The sequence below is a fragment of the Neolamprologus brichardi genome, chromosome 8 (genome assembly GCF_056152115.1).
Source record: "Neolamprologus brichardi isolate AB-2024 chromosome 8, ASM5615211v1, whole genome shotgun sequence".
NCBI lineage: Eukaryota > Metazoa > Chordata > Actinopteri > Cichliformes > Cichlidae > Neolamprologus > Neolamprologus brichardi.
This window is the reverse complement of record NC_142111.1, coordinates 11,203,481-11,219,724: the sequence shown is the minus strand read 5'-3', so window position 1 is coordinate 11,219,724 and position 16,244 is coordinate 11,203,481. Positions and strand designations below refer to the sequence as shown.

General features: G+C 41.0%; 1 protein-coding gene across 2 annotated transcripts in view; it reads left to right on the top strand.

Annotated features, from left to right (window-relative positions):
- The window catches only part of ankfn1b (ankyrin repeat and fibronectin type III domain containing 1b), a 161,466-nt gene that overhangs the window by 14,997 nt on the left and 130,225 nt on the right, over positions 1-16,244 (top strand). The window contains exon 1 of one of the 2 annotated variants that reach the window (XM_006808023.2): positions 9,446-10,019. The exons of the other annotated variant lie outside the window; for it this stretch is intronic. Coding sequence (XP_006808086.1) covers positions 9,901-10,019 — 119 coding nt within the window. The 5' untranslated portion in view covers positions 9,446-9,900. Of the gene's footprint in view, positions 1-9,445; positions 10,020-16,244 lie in introns of those variants that run through there. 2 annotated transcript variants of the gene reach the window in all.

Genomic DNA, 16,244 nt, shown 5'->3' with positions numbered 1-16,244 from the left:
ATTGCCTAACTGTATTCTGGTATTACCGTGAACGGTATGATATGGCCGAGCCCTACTAACTAGTATCTTTTTATAACTTGTTAAGTCTTCGTGTCTGTATTGGGTGTTCGGGTGTTTTTTGTTATTTTGATAGTCTTGCATCTTTTGCGTCTTACCTTTAGTTATATTTTCCCCTTGTCTCCTCATCTGATTTGGTTGAGCTGTTTCTCAGATGTTTCCTCCTCCTCCGGTTGCCGCCTGTGTCTGTATTTGTGTAGTTACATCAGCCTCAGTTTTCTTTATTCTTTGCCATGATGTGTGTTACTCTTCCTTTTTGGATTTTTTTAAAATGTTTTTTATCTTAACTCACTTTGGATTTTGTATGAACTCTTGAGTTGTTCCCTTTTATTGCCCCTTAATTGGTGCTCTGAGATCATCCATCTTATTCCCAGTGGACCTCCCGTTTTCCGTGACGATAGCTTTGTACCTTTTTTAGTTGTAAAACACTCACCTATCTCTCTGTCGCTCTTCACCACTCCATCTCGGCGCCCTTTCACCAGCAAACACGTGCCGAAACAAAAAGCTGAGGAGAGATAGTGATAAACCATCTCTGTAACAAGATGTTGATGCTACATCAGGCTCCAGTTTGAAACTCAAACTAACAGACAGAAATACCCTCCTTCTGTTTTCTCTCACTTTGAGATGATGATGAATCAGTGTAGCAGTTCCGTTCGCGCACATTTATTTTCAGAGTGCAGACATGCGACCACTGGCAACGCGCGTGTGTGTGTCACAAGTACTGATTATATCTGCTATATGCAAGAGATGCTGACATGAAACTGCAGCAAGGCAGAATAAATTTAATATAAATCTAATACTAACAGTGATTTAAAGCAATAATGGGAAAACAAGCCATTTATCACAGTTTCTTCACAGTCAAGTTAAATGACATCATCATACATCGGCATGCATCGTTGCATTTTGCACACTGAAAATCATAAATTCAAGACAACAATGACTAAAACGCACTTTGATCCAGAATATAGTCCTAGCTCTTACATGCTATCAGGTACTCGGTGTGAACTGAATGAAATTTTGCAGCTATGTAATCAGAGCGGAAGCCTAGATGCTTACAAAACAGCTTTACAGGAACTTGTAAAGTCCTTTCAGTCATGTTTCTAACCTGCTGTTATGAAGCTATATCCAGGCTAAATCATGTCAGTGAAGCTCTACCGATAAGTATTGATTTACTTCCTAATCACTAGAGAATAAATGGGGAACCACTTCTGAGATCAGCAGACTTCTAGAGGTGGGGCTGGAAGTGTTTTAATCTTCTACTACAGTTCTTTTTACCTTGTCATTTCTACGAACACCTTGAAATTACATGTTTTTGACATCAAGAAGCAGTTTTGACTTGCAACCTGGAAGAGATGTTTCATCAGTAGTTTTACAGGTCAAGGAGAAGAGAAATTCAGAGTCAGCAACCGATACTTACATGGATTCATCTTTTATTTAGACCACCCTCCTAGGGCTAGCAATTCCCTGGATTATAGTGTATCTCCTGGCATTATGCAGACAGGGGTGGGGTGCTGTCATATAGTGAGAGAGAAAAAGATAGATAGATGGGCTAAAATGAGGAAATTATGGAGGCAAAGAAGAGGAGACAGAAGGGCTGTCTAGTTCCTCAGCCTTCAGGCAGAGCATTTCCATTTGTCTTTCTGATGATGGTTAAATTAGAGGAATATGACATTTCACTGTGGTGCGTGTAGGTGTTGTTGAGTCTGCGTAGGACATCGGAATAAAAAGTTTTAAAGTGGAAATCATGTGATTTTTCTGCTTTTTCTGCATTTTCTGTCTTGGATCTGTATGTGGTCTGAATTGGGGGATATTCTAAATATGTCCACCTCAGACAGAGCAGTTATTATGTTCGATGTGGCACAGTGAGAAGCAAAGATGGGTCTTAGTAAGTTACAAAATTCTAAATAATGAACACTGGCAGTGAGTCAACATTTATTTACAAAGTGGTAATTAAGACAAATATGTTAAGGAGTGAAAATGAACAAAAAAAGGAGGTGACTAAACTTCAGGGTCTCCTCATGCAGCAAAACAACATACACAAAACCTAATAAAAAATAAAAGCCCTAAGCTACATAATCAAACTAAAGCGACAGAACCTGCAGGTCTTTGCTACAAAACCACAGAGAAAGTGGTTAATGATAAAATGGTAAACCCAGCTTCCATCGCCTCAGAGACAGATTTAAACAAATGCAAAGTAACAGGAACTAAACTTTCCAGGTTTGCCAGTCACTTTTAAGTAAGGCATTTCAAATGATGCCAGACAAGCCTAAACCGAATATCAACCCAACACAGAGCCCAGTGGCCAAATGGCAAGGATCACTTGGCAAGGGGGCTCTAGATATACAGCCCCTCTAACAAGCAGCTGCTTTTCGTCCGTGGCAGATCTGGAACACAGAAAGAGAAGTCAAAAGGTCGGCATGAGAGTGTAAAATGAGTGTGTTATATGTGTTCAGCTTCCCTGTAGTGTTGGGCTGGTGTGGGAATGCATTTGTAGAGCATTTAAGAAAGTATGCCCTGGATATGACCATCTCAGACACCGCATTCGCTCACACTTGTAAAACCTTTTGCTCACAAAGGACTCGAGGACTTTTTCACATTGCCTCGTAAAAAGGCAATTGCTGACCATTATTCCTAAAAATATTCAGAGCCTTTGGCTGAATAATCATCTAATTTCTTTGCAGAATCAATCTGGCTTAGATCTCTAAGTTAAAACTGATATCGACCAGTATTGAGTTTTTGCAAATCTGTTGGTATTGGCATTTATTGTTGCCAATAAATGAAAAAGAAAAAGAGGAGACGGGAGAAAAACACCCTTCAGCCATGTTGACATAGTTTGTCCACTAGAGGGCATTCTGCAACTTCCCTGTTGATGACATGTTTTAGGAACCTAACAAACTTATCCGAGCAGATTCCGACAGACAAACAAACAAATACATAAATAACTACAGATAATAAATGTTGTGTTTATGTGTCATTTCTCTGAAAGAAAAAAAACAGTTTTTTCTTTTGGTTTTTGCCAAAAGTAAAACATTACACATTACCAACAGTAATGCGTAAAGTGTAATGTGCTACTTTTTCCAGAAGCTGGTGGCAGTGCTCCATACTCTTTTTGCCTGCTTACTTACTTTTGCCTGCTTTCTTAGAGCTAGCAGGCCACATGTCTTTGCCAGTCATTTGAACAATTTGGGACCGACTTCAGTTGAATAGTTTCCAGTAAAAATCAAATAGTATTTTTGCTGGTGGGCAGCATCCAGAGCTGAAGAATAAGATGTTTGACTTCAACAGAGCACAAACAACAAAAAAATATATGACTGCTTATAAGTACTCTTGACAGAAACAATTTTGTGCCGTTTCTGTATTTTGCAGCTGTTAACAGGCCAGTGTTCGATTAAGCTGTTTGAAAGACCTTCTGCCGAGCACACATATGTATGCATACAAGTAAATGTGAAAGCAAGACAGCAGATTATTGTAGACAGTATTTCGTATCCCTCAATCTTCGCCTTTGCTAAATAGATGCAGAGAGGTAGATGAATTATGTGGTACGCAGCTGCAGCTTTTTCCATACACCCTTGAGCTATGTAGTTAATGTAAGACACACACACACACACACATACACACACACACATGCTCAGGCATATTGTCTTTGAATGACACCTCTGAACAAGTTCAGTTCACACAGATTATAATAAATTAGCTCTCGTTCATAGTTTAAGATTTAGAATTTTGAGGTAGTGAGTTAGTTGACATTCATCCTTTTAAACCTTCCTACTTCTCAGTGTGCACAAAATTACACAGATACCTTTTAAATTGGCAAGAAAAAGAAACGCAAGTGTGCGTGTCACAAAGCATGGTACTAAATACTGGTACTGATTTGTTACCAATGAGTTCTAACTTAAACACATCGTAATCTGTGATTTCTTTCATGAACCTCCTTTAATTGTTCATGTGGACTGGCATCAGCACCCTGCTGGGAGCTGCACTTTCTAAAACGGCATTCTAAACATCCGTGCCAACAAATTTTATATCTGTTTGCTGTCCATCATGCGCATTGTGCACACTTTGTAGCATCCAGTCACTCTCTTTGGCGCATTGTTAAAGCTGGACAAGTTGCCAATCTATAACAAGATGATAACTATCACACTCACATCCAGCCCTGCGGCTAATTTAGAATCACCCGTTAGCCTAACATGCAAGTGTTTGGACTGTGGGAGGAAGCTGGAGTAACCGATGGGAACAAACTGCAAAATAGAAAACCACGACCAGAAGCTTTTGACCCAGAGAGTTTTCGCTGAGAGAGAACTGTGACGCTGAAATAAAGGGGAGGCGATGGAAAAAAGGAGCTTATGTCTTTTGGATATCCTGGGGCAGCTTTGCAGGGCCCTTTACTGATGACTCATAAAGATGGTGGCAGTGTTCATCCTCGGGGTGTAGTGTGTGTGTGAGCGTGTGTCTTTCTGTGCAGAGTGCTTATCATTCCAGAGACTATCAAAGATTCAACTGGTGGGCTCCAGAATGACGGCGTTCCTTTTACTGCAAATGGCTTCTGTGCGTGTTTCTTATGAATGGTGCTGTCTGACTGATCCCAGTAGGGGAAGCTGCAGAGTGCTGCTGCAGTAATTACAGGAAGAAGCTTTCTTAAACTGTCTCTCTCTTTCTCTGTGGCTGTTTCTCTCTTGCCAAATGAGCTGGCGGGGAGGAATGATGTATCAAGGTGTCTGAACTCAAGCACACTATGAATATTTCAGTGTGTCATAAGTCACTATTGATTACATTGTTGCATTTTATGCCTCATTTGCTACACCATTTTTGGATTTATGAGCAATACATATATGTGCATATATATGTCAAATACATTTATTTCTTTAAAAAGAAAGAGTGACCAAAGGGCCAAGTTAGAGTATGTACTGAGCATGCCCATCGCTGGAGGGACTCAATTCAGTTGCCGACGGCTGTTCTTTATAGCTGGTCTGTGAAAGCAGGCACACTTCTTCCATAAATGCACATAAACTCACTCTTTATGAAAATCAGATTTCTCTGAGAATATGTACAGAGTAAAACCTGTAGGGAGTAAGGTAGTTCACACTTTGCCCCAACAGCTAAATAGACCTATGTATTTTTAATCGTAATTAAAAGTTTGAGATGACCTCATAACCATTTTAGTTCAATGGAAGCAACTTTTGCAAGCCAAGTATTGTGTTCCCAAATGGATATAGTTAAAGTGAGCATATTTTTATGTTTGAATGAAAATAGCCCTAAAAAAAAAGCATTGCATGATTTATTCATCAGCCAAAGCCATTTCAGAGCCAAACGCAGACTAAAGCTGTCAATAGTTGGAGCTCAGCTCTTCCTCACTGTGGTGGTAAATTCTCCTTAGAGGCTTGGTGTTCTCGCTATTGCTTCTGTATCCCTTTTTTGTCAAGATTCACTCACTTTCACTGGTGTTTCCCTCAATCCTTTGAGCTCTTTATTTCACTGTCTCTGTGGCTCAAACTCTTTCCCGTTCTCTCTTTTCTCTCTATTGCTATTTAGCTCGAACGTCCACATTCATCATCCGAAATTTAAATTTTTCTGCTAAATACTGTAGGCATTTATGTGTCTGCAAATCGATTCACTATTCATAAAACCACATCAAAATTACATCGATAAATATTTAATTAAATGTAATTCAGCCTTATGAGCATAGAGACAGAGCCTAATTAAAACCCACCCAGTGATTAAAAGTTTCATTTTAAACAATGCAGAATCATTTTTGTTTTAAACGAAGCAAAATGGGAAGAATGAGGGACCTCGATGAATCATTCAGATAAAATTTATGCTATTAAATTATCAGGGTGTCAAACGTGTAGCATGTGATGGGGGACACTGACTTGTAGCCAAACTATATGGATCCGCCCTACTGTGGGCGGGCCATAGAGGTTTGGTCCCTTGTGGACTGGATGGTAACCTACGTGGAACATACGGTAGGTAGAGCAGGGCGATATGACCAAAAAATTTATCACGATATACATTTGAAAATTTGCGATAATGACATAACTGACGATATAATTGACACTAGACAAAATACTTTACAACTCCACAACTTTATTAGTGCAAAAAAAACCCCATCAATGTATTTTCACTTAAACAAGCAGCTGTTTTTTTATGTGCATTAAAGTTATATAAATATTTAACAGTGCAAATGCAAATTCTGGTATGTGCGGTATGAAAAAAAAAAAAAGAATGCTTGGACACTGGTAGCATAATGGAGAGGTTTTTAGTTCACAAACACTTCTTGTAATGACCAACTACTGCTGACATTTTTGAGATGTTAGCTCTTTATACAGTAAAGTTACAGTGGGATACAAATAATATCAGGCTGATCCTACCGTAATTGGTTCCCCCTGTCCAATCACGGACAAACAGTATCCCACAGTTGTTTATGTTTTTAAACCCATTTTGCATAGAAAGGCATTTTTTGAAAAATGTATTGATAGTAATATTGAATGTTATTACACAGGAAAAAAAACAACTACACCTAAAATAATTACACCGTGACGCCTCCGCCTTTCTAAATGGAGGGACAGTAACTGCGTGTGTATATGTAAGCGTGTAAAAACTCAAGATAGTCAGATTAACAGTATTTTGTCTCTATCTGCCATTGCAGAAATTCATCTCATGTAAACAATAACGTGGCACACATACCACATACCTTTGGCGTTGTGTGACGAACTCTGTATTCCTCGTCCACACGTAAACGCAAAAACAGAGTTTTAAAAAATCTCCGTTTTCGGTGATTCGAAACGGCGTTTACGTGTGGCGCATAGCTGCGTTTTCAAAAATACCCGTGTAGGTGTGGACGTAGTGTAAAAGAGTTAGTAGTTTATTTTATTACTACCTGTAATTCATTGCAGTTTACTTTTATTTGTTTAATTTCTTACTAAATGTTTTAGGTGTGAAATAAACCGCTTGAAAACAAAATATGGGTGTGTGTGGTTGGAGTTGGGTAGAGGCGCTACTCCTTCTTGTTGTGGTTCTTGCTGTTGATCGGGGTGCCTTCTGAACTCCTCTATATGGAGTTTTTTCAGACACACCCAACTGGGAGGAGACCCGGGGGTAGATCCAGAACTTGCTGGAGAGTTTAATGTCTTGTCTGGCCTGGGAGTGGCTTGGGATCACCCTGGAAAGCATTGCTGGGAAAAAGGATGCTTGGAATATCCTGCTTGGCCTGCTGTCAGTGCAAATGGAATCTGGGCAAGTGGAAGAAAAAAAATGAATGAAGAAATATATTCTTCTGTTAGTTCTGCAGAAATGTCATTGTGTCTCTTCCAATTATGGGTTCAAATCTCTGGAAACACTAACAAATAATATTTTTGTTGTTGTTACATAAAACTCCCCAATTGACTTTCAAAATGTGTATGCTCCCATCACAGGGATTTTATTACAGAATAACATTTTGTCATCAGCAAAGAGGTGAAATTTACATCCTTTAAAGTTCATTAACAGTAGTGTCATCGGCTTCTTTTTTTGTCAGTGTTCTCTGTGTCTCTCTGACACTTGAACTGAAATATTAACATGCCTGCTGGGCAATACAGCCAGACCACGCTGTTTCTCAGATCAATGGGTTGTTGCGGGAGGGGAAGTGCAAATCATAACAGAGAAGCATGGAAGGAAGAGAATTTTTCAGAGAGACGGAGACAGGAGAGACCGATCAATAAGCCGAACTCTTCAGCAGAGGAACCTGCAAGCACACAGCCCACACCTTTCACACAACATTAACTTCAGTGTGGAATCACAGTGCAACAAACATCATGCACATGCACACATATACACACACACATGACTTCAGAGGGCATTACACTGACTTTCATTCATTTCTTGGAGATTTACTCCAGGACCCTTAGATCCCCATGACGTAATATGTACCAAAAACACAGACATGCCTTTGAAGACAAATTCTTTTACTTGGACTAATACAAAATCCCGTGGTGCAATTATTCCGTTTTTATTAATGCAACTTTGTGCAACGATTAGACTCTGGTTTTCTCTCAGCAGTTTTGTGGGCTAGTGCTTGCACTAGCTAACTAGATTGTCTAGCAAGGTGCATCAACAATGCAATACTAAATAGGATGCTAATTCCAGTCAGGATAAAACAACCAATTGTAGTTGCTGAAGAAACTGAAATATTCCTCTAATCATGCATAACATTAATATTTAGTGTTTCCAATGTAAAAACTGTTTAGCAGTTCAGTTTAGCAATGGACAATCCCCTTACTTTAAGACCGCCTCTGGTATCATTTTTCCTTGAGAAGTTGCTGTTTTAACTCTCTAAGAGGACATAGGGGTGAAAAATACCTCTGTTGGAATCTGTAGTAAAGGGGGAGAGTAGAACAGAAACTACCGTTACTAACGACCTGGCGTCCAAACTGCAGGATGAGAGGCTCAGTGGAGAAGCAGCTGATTATTGCAGTGTTGGTTATTTGTGCCCATGCCGTCCATTACCTGTAAATGTCATGGGCATACTTTAGAGCCGGCTGGATCAGGAAAAGATGCAAATGAGCGATTTTTATGGTTGAGGTAGAAACAATGAGGTCACAATCACATGTTTGGAGATAAAAATGAAAAAGGGTGAGACGGTGATTAGACAGAGTAGGTAGCTGTTAGGATGTGTGGGAGGGAGACACACATATATACACAGTGAATCGCTAAAAGGCACTTCACAAATAGCCCTCACTCCATACCTCTTTTTCATCCATCCTCATATTTTTTTTTCTTGCTGCACTTCCCTTGTTGTCCCTGTCATCCTGCTATTGTCTTTAATTTTCTCAATATATGTGTCCACCAGCTGGTGGTCCTAGCCAAATGTGCTTCCATTTCATTACTGGTAAGAAAAAAAAAATCAGGGTTGAAGACGCTCAGCTGCAAATAATTGAAAGACAAACAATTGGAGAAAGTTATCATGGTGGAGCAAGTGCACTTTAGGTTGAATCCAAGTGTATGTGTGTGTGTGTGTGTGTGTGTGTGTGTGTGTGTCTGCGACAAAGGGAGAGAAACAGGAGTGGAAAAGAAGAGAGAGATCGAAGCTGGAGACAGAGCGATGAACCCAAATGCTCAACCGCTGGCACCTGCTCACCAGCTTTGCTTGAACGCCGTGATTCTGCTCACCGAGAGTCTAAGGGTTGTGTGTGAAAGAATGCATGCATGAGAGAGAGAGAGAGTGTGTGCGAGAGGGAGCGAGAGAGACAGAGAGAGAGAGCGTGCACAATTGGGCATCACAGCCAATATGCACTAAAAAACAGAGAGACTTGGAGTGAGAAAGAGGGGGGTGGGCTTTAGGTACAAGCATCATAGCAGCTCATGTTCTCCCACCAGCCCTGCTTCCTTCAGCACACAAGAAGACAGACACTGAGGAACCCTCCCTTTCTCTGTCATTTCTCTCTTCCTCTCTCTCCCACTCCTCCTTCTTGTCTGCTGTCCACTGGGGGAGACACTGCTCCTGCTGTGTCGATTGGTAGGCAGTTACAAACGTTACTATTTTAAGAGAATCAGCGTACAAGCACCGTGTGCGGCAGCAGACGGATCGAAAGGGGAGCGAGAGGCAGGGAAAGGCAGAGCCCTCGTTCTTCTGCACAAGTGTTCTGGCAAAAAGGGATGAAGGAGCACGGGGGAAGTCGGACCTGCAGCTGATGCCAAACTGCACAACTGAATCCAGGTAGAAGTAGAGCAAGGCAGACTGTAAGTCAAGAGGTCGTGCACAGAGGAGCTTTGTAGAAGAGAATCTTTCCTTATTTTACGGATCAACATTAAAAAAATAAGAGAAAAAAAAAGGAGAGACGGGGAGGTGGAGGTGAGCGACAAGCGAAAAAGATGGCGAGTTTTGGGAAACTCACAGACTACTTTAATCGCCGTAAGTCTCGAGAGGAGCTGCGGGTGGGAAGAAGCTCGCGGCGCAGTGGCAGTTACTGCTGCACTGTGGCCGAGGCCAGGTAAGTCGTGTGTGTCTACGTGTGTGTGTGTGTGTGTCTCACTACGCCTGGTTGGTATATACTGTTGTCTCCACAGCTGTAAACATTGCCACTTGGCTGTATCTTGTGACTTTCAGTGCAACAGAATGAGCGTGTGCACATGAGAGGTTTGAGGGTGTGCGCCACTTGGTCACACACTTGCACCTCTACATGTGTGCCAGGGTTTAATGGCTAAGTAATATCAGTCAAATATATACTGAAGGGAGTGTAATATATGTATGTAACATTCTGAAAAACATCTAAACGATTAAACGAATGAGCCAGCCCACATGCAAATTTGTATGTTTTGCAGGAATGTGAGGCTTTAAAGCGACTGTGTACCTGTATGTGCATGTAAACATGTGCTTGTATGCATGTGTGAGTAAGGAGTTACATAAGTGTGGAGGTGCAGCGGATAGCTGCTGTCAGGCATGGTGGTAGCTACTATAGATTCTTTCCACTGTCGTGCAGTTGAATATGGAGCGTTTGCACAGAACAAAAATAGAGAGGAAGTCAATAGGCTCCATATAGAGAAGGAGACGCAAAGAGTCCTTCTTGGCCAAGTCTACCCACTTCACCTTATTTTTACCACACACGCACGTATTTACAACCACAACTGTTGCTGTTATTGCTCTCCAAAGACAAATTTACAGGTGCCAATAATTCAGGTTTTTAGTTTTTAGTTTGAAGAACTAACATCAATGTCACAAGTCTATGGTCTACTCTGGCATCACTCTGGCAATCTAGATTTAAATTACTTTTCATATTCTAAATTACAGTCATCTCAAAAACAGGACTGTTATGAGCTTTTCTGATTAACTGTCCAGCCGGTCAAACCTTTCACCCGAATGCAATATCTCTTAAAGGCTGCTCAAATTTCAGCACTCGAGAATGAATCGATTCAATTTCCCGTCATCGAAGGCAACGGTCACCGTGACATTGTGTTCTGACCCCCACTACTGCCCCGTTGTTGCCAATGCAATATCTCGGAATCACCTGGAAGAAATGTCATTACATCTGGCACAAACATCCGCTCTGACTCAGAGATGAACCGGCTGTAATTTGGCGTTCGGTGATCGAGGTTACCTTGACAGCAAAACAAGTTTTTGTTCTCACTTAAGAATTCATCCACTAATTAGGAAAACATTTTACAAATATGTAATAGGATAAATTGATTACGTTATTACATGTTGTACCCAAATGATGACATCGTGGTGTTTTACAGAACCATTTTTCCAATGTGGTAGCTTAGGGAAAAAGAGAAGATTGTGACCACAATTCACATTCGATCAAACTCTACTTCTTCAATTCTAGTTCTCGGATTGGTCTTGTAATTCATAATGAAGATGGATTTAGAAATATTGCTTCCTCCGCAACAGTGCTAATTTTGTTTGTGTCAAACAGAAGCTGTCCACACCCTCCTGCAAACTCAATTTGCGTGGCTCTACTAAGATCTAACAACTTCTTGCTGTGTACTGCAGCGCTGCAATTAGCGTCCTGAATTCTGAAAGGCAACGTTATTCACTCTGATTACCGTTAAACTAAATGCCCCGAAAGAAAACGAGAAAACTTCGACGCTAAGTTTAGAGCTCTGTGTTTCTATTTTTGCTTACCGGCACGGCTGTCCTTCTAATGATCAACCTTGCCTTCCTCTTAACAAGAACCCAAAATTACGTCTGAGTCAGTGTTAAATTATACAACCAGCATAAAAATGAAAATCAGAGCCCCAGTGTGAAAAACTCCCACCAGTGCCACTACTCTAGACTTTGAAAATATATCCATCAAATCTCGTATCGTTCTCACAGGAGAAGTGTTAACGTGGGTGGACATCTGGTGTATTTTTTAAAAAAAAAAAGACTCACATTCCCTGCCATTACAAATCCAGTATCTCTCATCCCCACAGTCTCTTTGTCTCTGTCTCTCCCACTCACTGTCTCTTTCTCACAAGCCACCCGCTTCCTACGCCCCTCAATCTCTTCCAGTCTTACTTTCAGTCGTTCTCGCTCGGCCTCTTTTATCATTCTCTTTCCCTCTGTATTGCCCCACTCTCATGCTTGTTCTCTCGGTACACTGTCGTGCATAAAGGAGGAGCCAGAGGGGTTTGAGGCTATCAGAGTTGCTACAAGACGTTTTTTGTTGAAGTTGGAGCTGTCTCTTTTGCCTTTAAATGAATAGGAGCAGGGAAGAGGAAAAAAAAAAGGGCAATAAAATGGCCAAAAATAGAGATTGATGTATTATTTATTAATGGTTGCAGAGAAAGAGGGTGACTTCAGCAGGGACAGCTATCAAACAATGTTCTGTTTTCAGTGAATGAATGAAAATCTGGCCTCAGTAATCTCCAGCATTACAGTTGTCTAACAAAGAGCTCATGCTGTACTTGCCTGTCTAGAAAAGCTTTGTGATTGACAGAGTTCAGTGAGATATGTACCTTTTCAAACAGGCAATAGACACTTGAAGTAAATGCTAATTGCAGAACGTACTGGGTACAAAATGTCCGGGGATAATGAAGGCTTGATTGTGACACCAGAGCCGCTGCAAAAGATGTACCCAGCAGGTGAAGAGCGCGAAGAGTGAGAGTGATGGAAACCTGAGGCACAGCAAGAGTGGCTCTCTAGCGGGCTGAATGGAGACTGTCCGCTAGTCCAGCAACAAACCAGCCTACTTACTAGTTTAAAACAATGAGCGCGGGTTGCATAGCCCTCGTAAGTCATCCATATTACTATTAGAAATCATCATGTCACAGATGCAGATATTCAGTGGCTGTTACCAGTGCCAGTAGAGTTACGTGATTCTCAATACCTAATTCAGTATCACAGTAGCAAAGAAAAAAAAAGTGACCTATGTACTTAAACATAAACTCCCTAACCCTTTAACACCCAAGTATCATACAGGGCACCTGGACTTATTTTTTAAATATTGGCTGTAAAGTTATGAAGTAATCTCATCTTTCAGGAACCGTTTGAATTTTCTCTCTAGTTCAAAATGGTTGAGGAGTTACGGTAATGTGAAGCGCACGTGATAACGTCTAGGTGGAGCTGAATGTGTTCAGACAGCGGTACCTTGGAAATGCTTTGTGCTACGTGAGTTAACACGGAATTGGAAGTTGAAAAAACATTATCTCAGGTCCTGCCCACTTCCCGTTGTCCGTAGATGCTTCATGTCATTGAAAATCATTCGCTTTCTGTGGTTGCTGGTTGCCCCGTAATTTTCCAGTGTCAACACAGCTTTAAGAATTTATGCAACGTTGGCTATTGGAAGATCTGCAGGCTCAGTATGTACAGGAAAAACTACAAAACAGCACAATCACCAAAAACAACTACCACTGCTTTTTCTGAATTTTGGTATTTAAAGATATCAGAAGTACTGGTTCTGATTACTTGTAAGAAAAGCATGATTTCAAAAATGCTAAAGGCTTTAGATTAAACAAGTAACGGCAAAATTTCCTTACTACATGAGACATGCTGTATTTTCAGTCGTCTTTTACTGCTGCATGGCCCCTCTCAGGTACAACCATTAGCATAATGTATAGTGACAAGAAGGTCAGTCCACAGTGAATGATGGATAATGGTGAGTCAGTCTGTAATGAACAAGTTAATGTCCATCTTTACGTAATGTAGAATAGCCTTTTCTCCCGCTTGTCACTTAATCTGCTCTTATTTCTTTTTGACCAATTTCTTCTCAATAAGTTACATTTAAACTCAACAATAAAATAAATACTACACTTACATCACAGGTCTGTGATTTCTGTGGATTACAATCTTTTGAAAAGCTATAAATTTGTTAAGAAGACAAATTCATGAAAGCACGTGAAGACGAGAAGGGCAAAAGTTTGGAACTGAAGTTCGGAGCATGAAAAAAGGTGGACACGTGTGTAAACAAGTATGAGGATGTGCACTTGCTGTGCTCTGCGAGTGTGCTTTAAGTCAGTTCAGCACCATAGATAGTTCTTTCTACGCAGCTACATTCACCAGCACAGCCAACCCCCATCTCTATCCCCAGCATAGGATGTTTCTTCAAAACCCATCCTCCAATGTCTTTTATTAGCTAGCGCTTCATCTACTTAAGCATAGTGTACATTTGTTTTAATCAAACACTGTTTTCTGTTAAATGCCTTTGTGCATGTGGTGATCAGACTTACTGCTGTGTGTATCTACTCCCAGAGACCCATTCTGAGGCTGGAAGAACCCTTACATAGCATTCAATGGAAAAATACTTCAACAGTTGCACATCAGATTACCAAAAAGGACTGAAGGCGCTGCACGTGCTACTTTTGGAATTAATATAGGTCACTAATACAAATTGCTGTGCTTCTGTTGTACCAGAATGTGTTCTTGTAGAAACAAAGCTAATTTTAGTCTGCACTGAGAGAGAGAACAGAGGCTTTTTTTGCAATCCCTCCTGAGATCTTTTCATGTTAAGTCAAGCGTTCAAAGATATAGAGAAGTGCTCCTTCCGCCCCAAAAAAACACAAGAAAAACAAACTGGGTGAGTGCTTAAAACACAACAACACTCAAATAAACACGTGATTCTGTTTTTACCAGAGGATGGCTATAAAAAGTAGACAGAGCTTACACGTCTCAATGCTGAAGTGCCTTGAACCTGCACTTGCTCTAGTCGCCAGCAGGTGGCGGCTCCTCTTGTTGCATAATGAAGTCTGTTTGTATATAAATCTGTGAGAAAAGGATCCAACTTATCACCTGATTTATGACCACAAGCGTGTGGTCTCATGTGTTAGTTTCTTATCCTATGGAATAAAACGTGATGCTCATTTTGTATATTACTGCTTCATTAGATTCAAAATGCAAGGTGTACTTTAGGGCAGGCTTAACTTATGATCGATTCAGAAGGACATTGAAGCTAAGGGTGCAATGTCCTTCAACTTCTTGTGCTGTTGTGCTGCACACACTTTTAACACACAGAGCTGAAGTGAAGCCGAATGCTAAAAACAATGAAAACGGTCCTCTGTAGCCCCCGTCTGTGCTTCTCCCACTTTCCTGTTCCGGACCACTTTTCAACCAAAGTTCAACGCACATGTGTGTAGGTTGCACGCATGCTAAGCTCTCTGTAGACCAATACCATTCCAACACTGAAGGACACATCCACAGAACCACAAATTCACCACAAGTCCCTGTCTTTCTCAAACACTGTTGCAAAATCAGTTTAATTTGTTAAGGCTTTATGATGCCAATCCAGGAGTAACATTGTAGCCCACAAACCACCCACACCACATAAAAACATTGCTTTTCAATCATAAGTTTGACAGAAGTTTGACTCCTGGTCAAGATCTCTCTGCATAGTGACCTTTTTTCCTCGTGAGCCCCTCCACGTCTGTAATTAATGTTCTTCTTCATGCATTCTTCTGTTATTTCTAAGAAAAAAAATGTCACCCATTTGTTGTAGTGTCATTTTATTTCACTCAGAGCGCTCGCACAAATGTACACTGCCAAAGAAAGCTCGACTAAAATATAAGCGATAATAAATTTGGTGACAAAAAAGAAAAAAAGAAACACCCCACAAAACGTGGTGCACTCGATGCTCGCAACCCTGGGCGAGACGCTGTTTTTATGAAAGTATAAATTGCTGCTGGGAAGCAAGAATAAGCCTCTCCGGCGATCTCTCATCTCCCCCCTGTTTGTAGTCAGAGTCGCTAAGCAACAGGTTTGTTGGATGAGTGAAGCCCAAATTGTCAGAGTGGCCTGGGCCGGCTGTTCAGCACAGTGTGTTATCATCATGATGTGCTGGTGGGAGGCCAACAACTGTGTTTGCGCACGTGTGTGTCAGTGCAGTTGTATGTGTGCGCATTTGTTTACCCGTGGACTCTGAGTTATTTCATCTTATGCTCACTGAGAAGAGGTGTGTGTGTGTGTGTGTGTGTGTGTGTGTGTGTGTGTGTGTGCGCGCACCTCGGGCAGATGCTTTTTCATGCAAGTCAGTATGGATTGCCGAGGAGTAAGAGAGCTTTCAGTTTGCATTACTATCAAAGTTTCTATTTGTGTAAGTCCTGCACACATGTATATAGTCAGCGTTAAAGTATTACACATCACGCGGTTTGTCAGTGTCAAACATACACAAATTCACCACCCGTGTTTTCTTTTAGCTCTCGGTTTCCTTGCCGGCAGCGTTTTGCCTCTCAAACCTGCAGATGTGCTGACTTTGCACCCGCTGTTGGTTTACCTGATAGCTCCCTAGCGCCGAGTAAACCCCGAG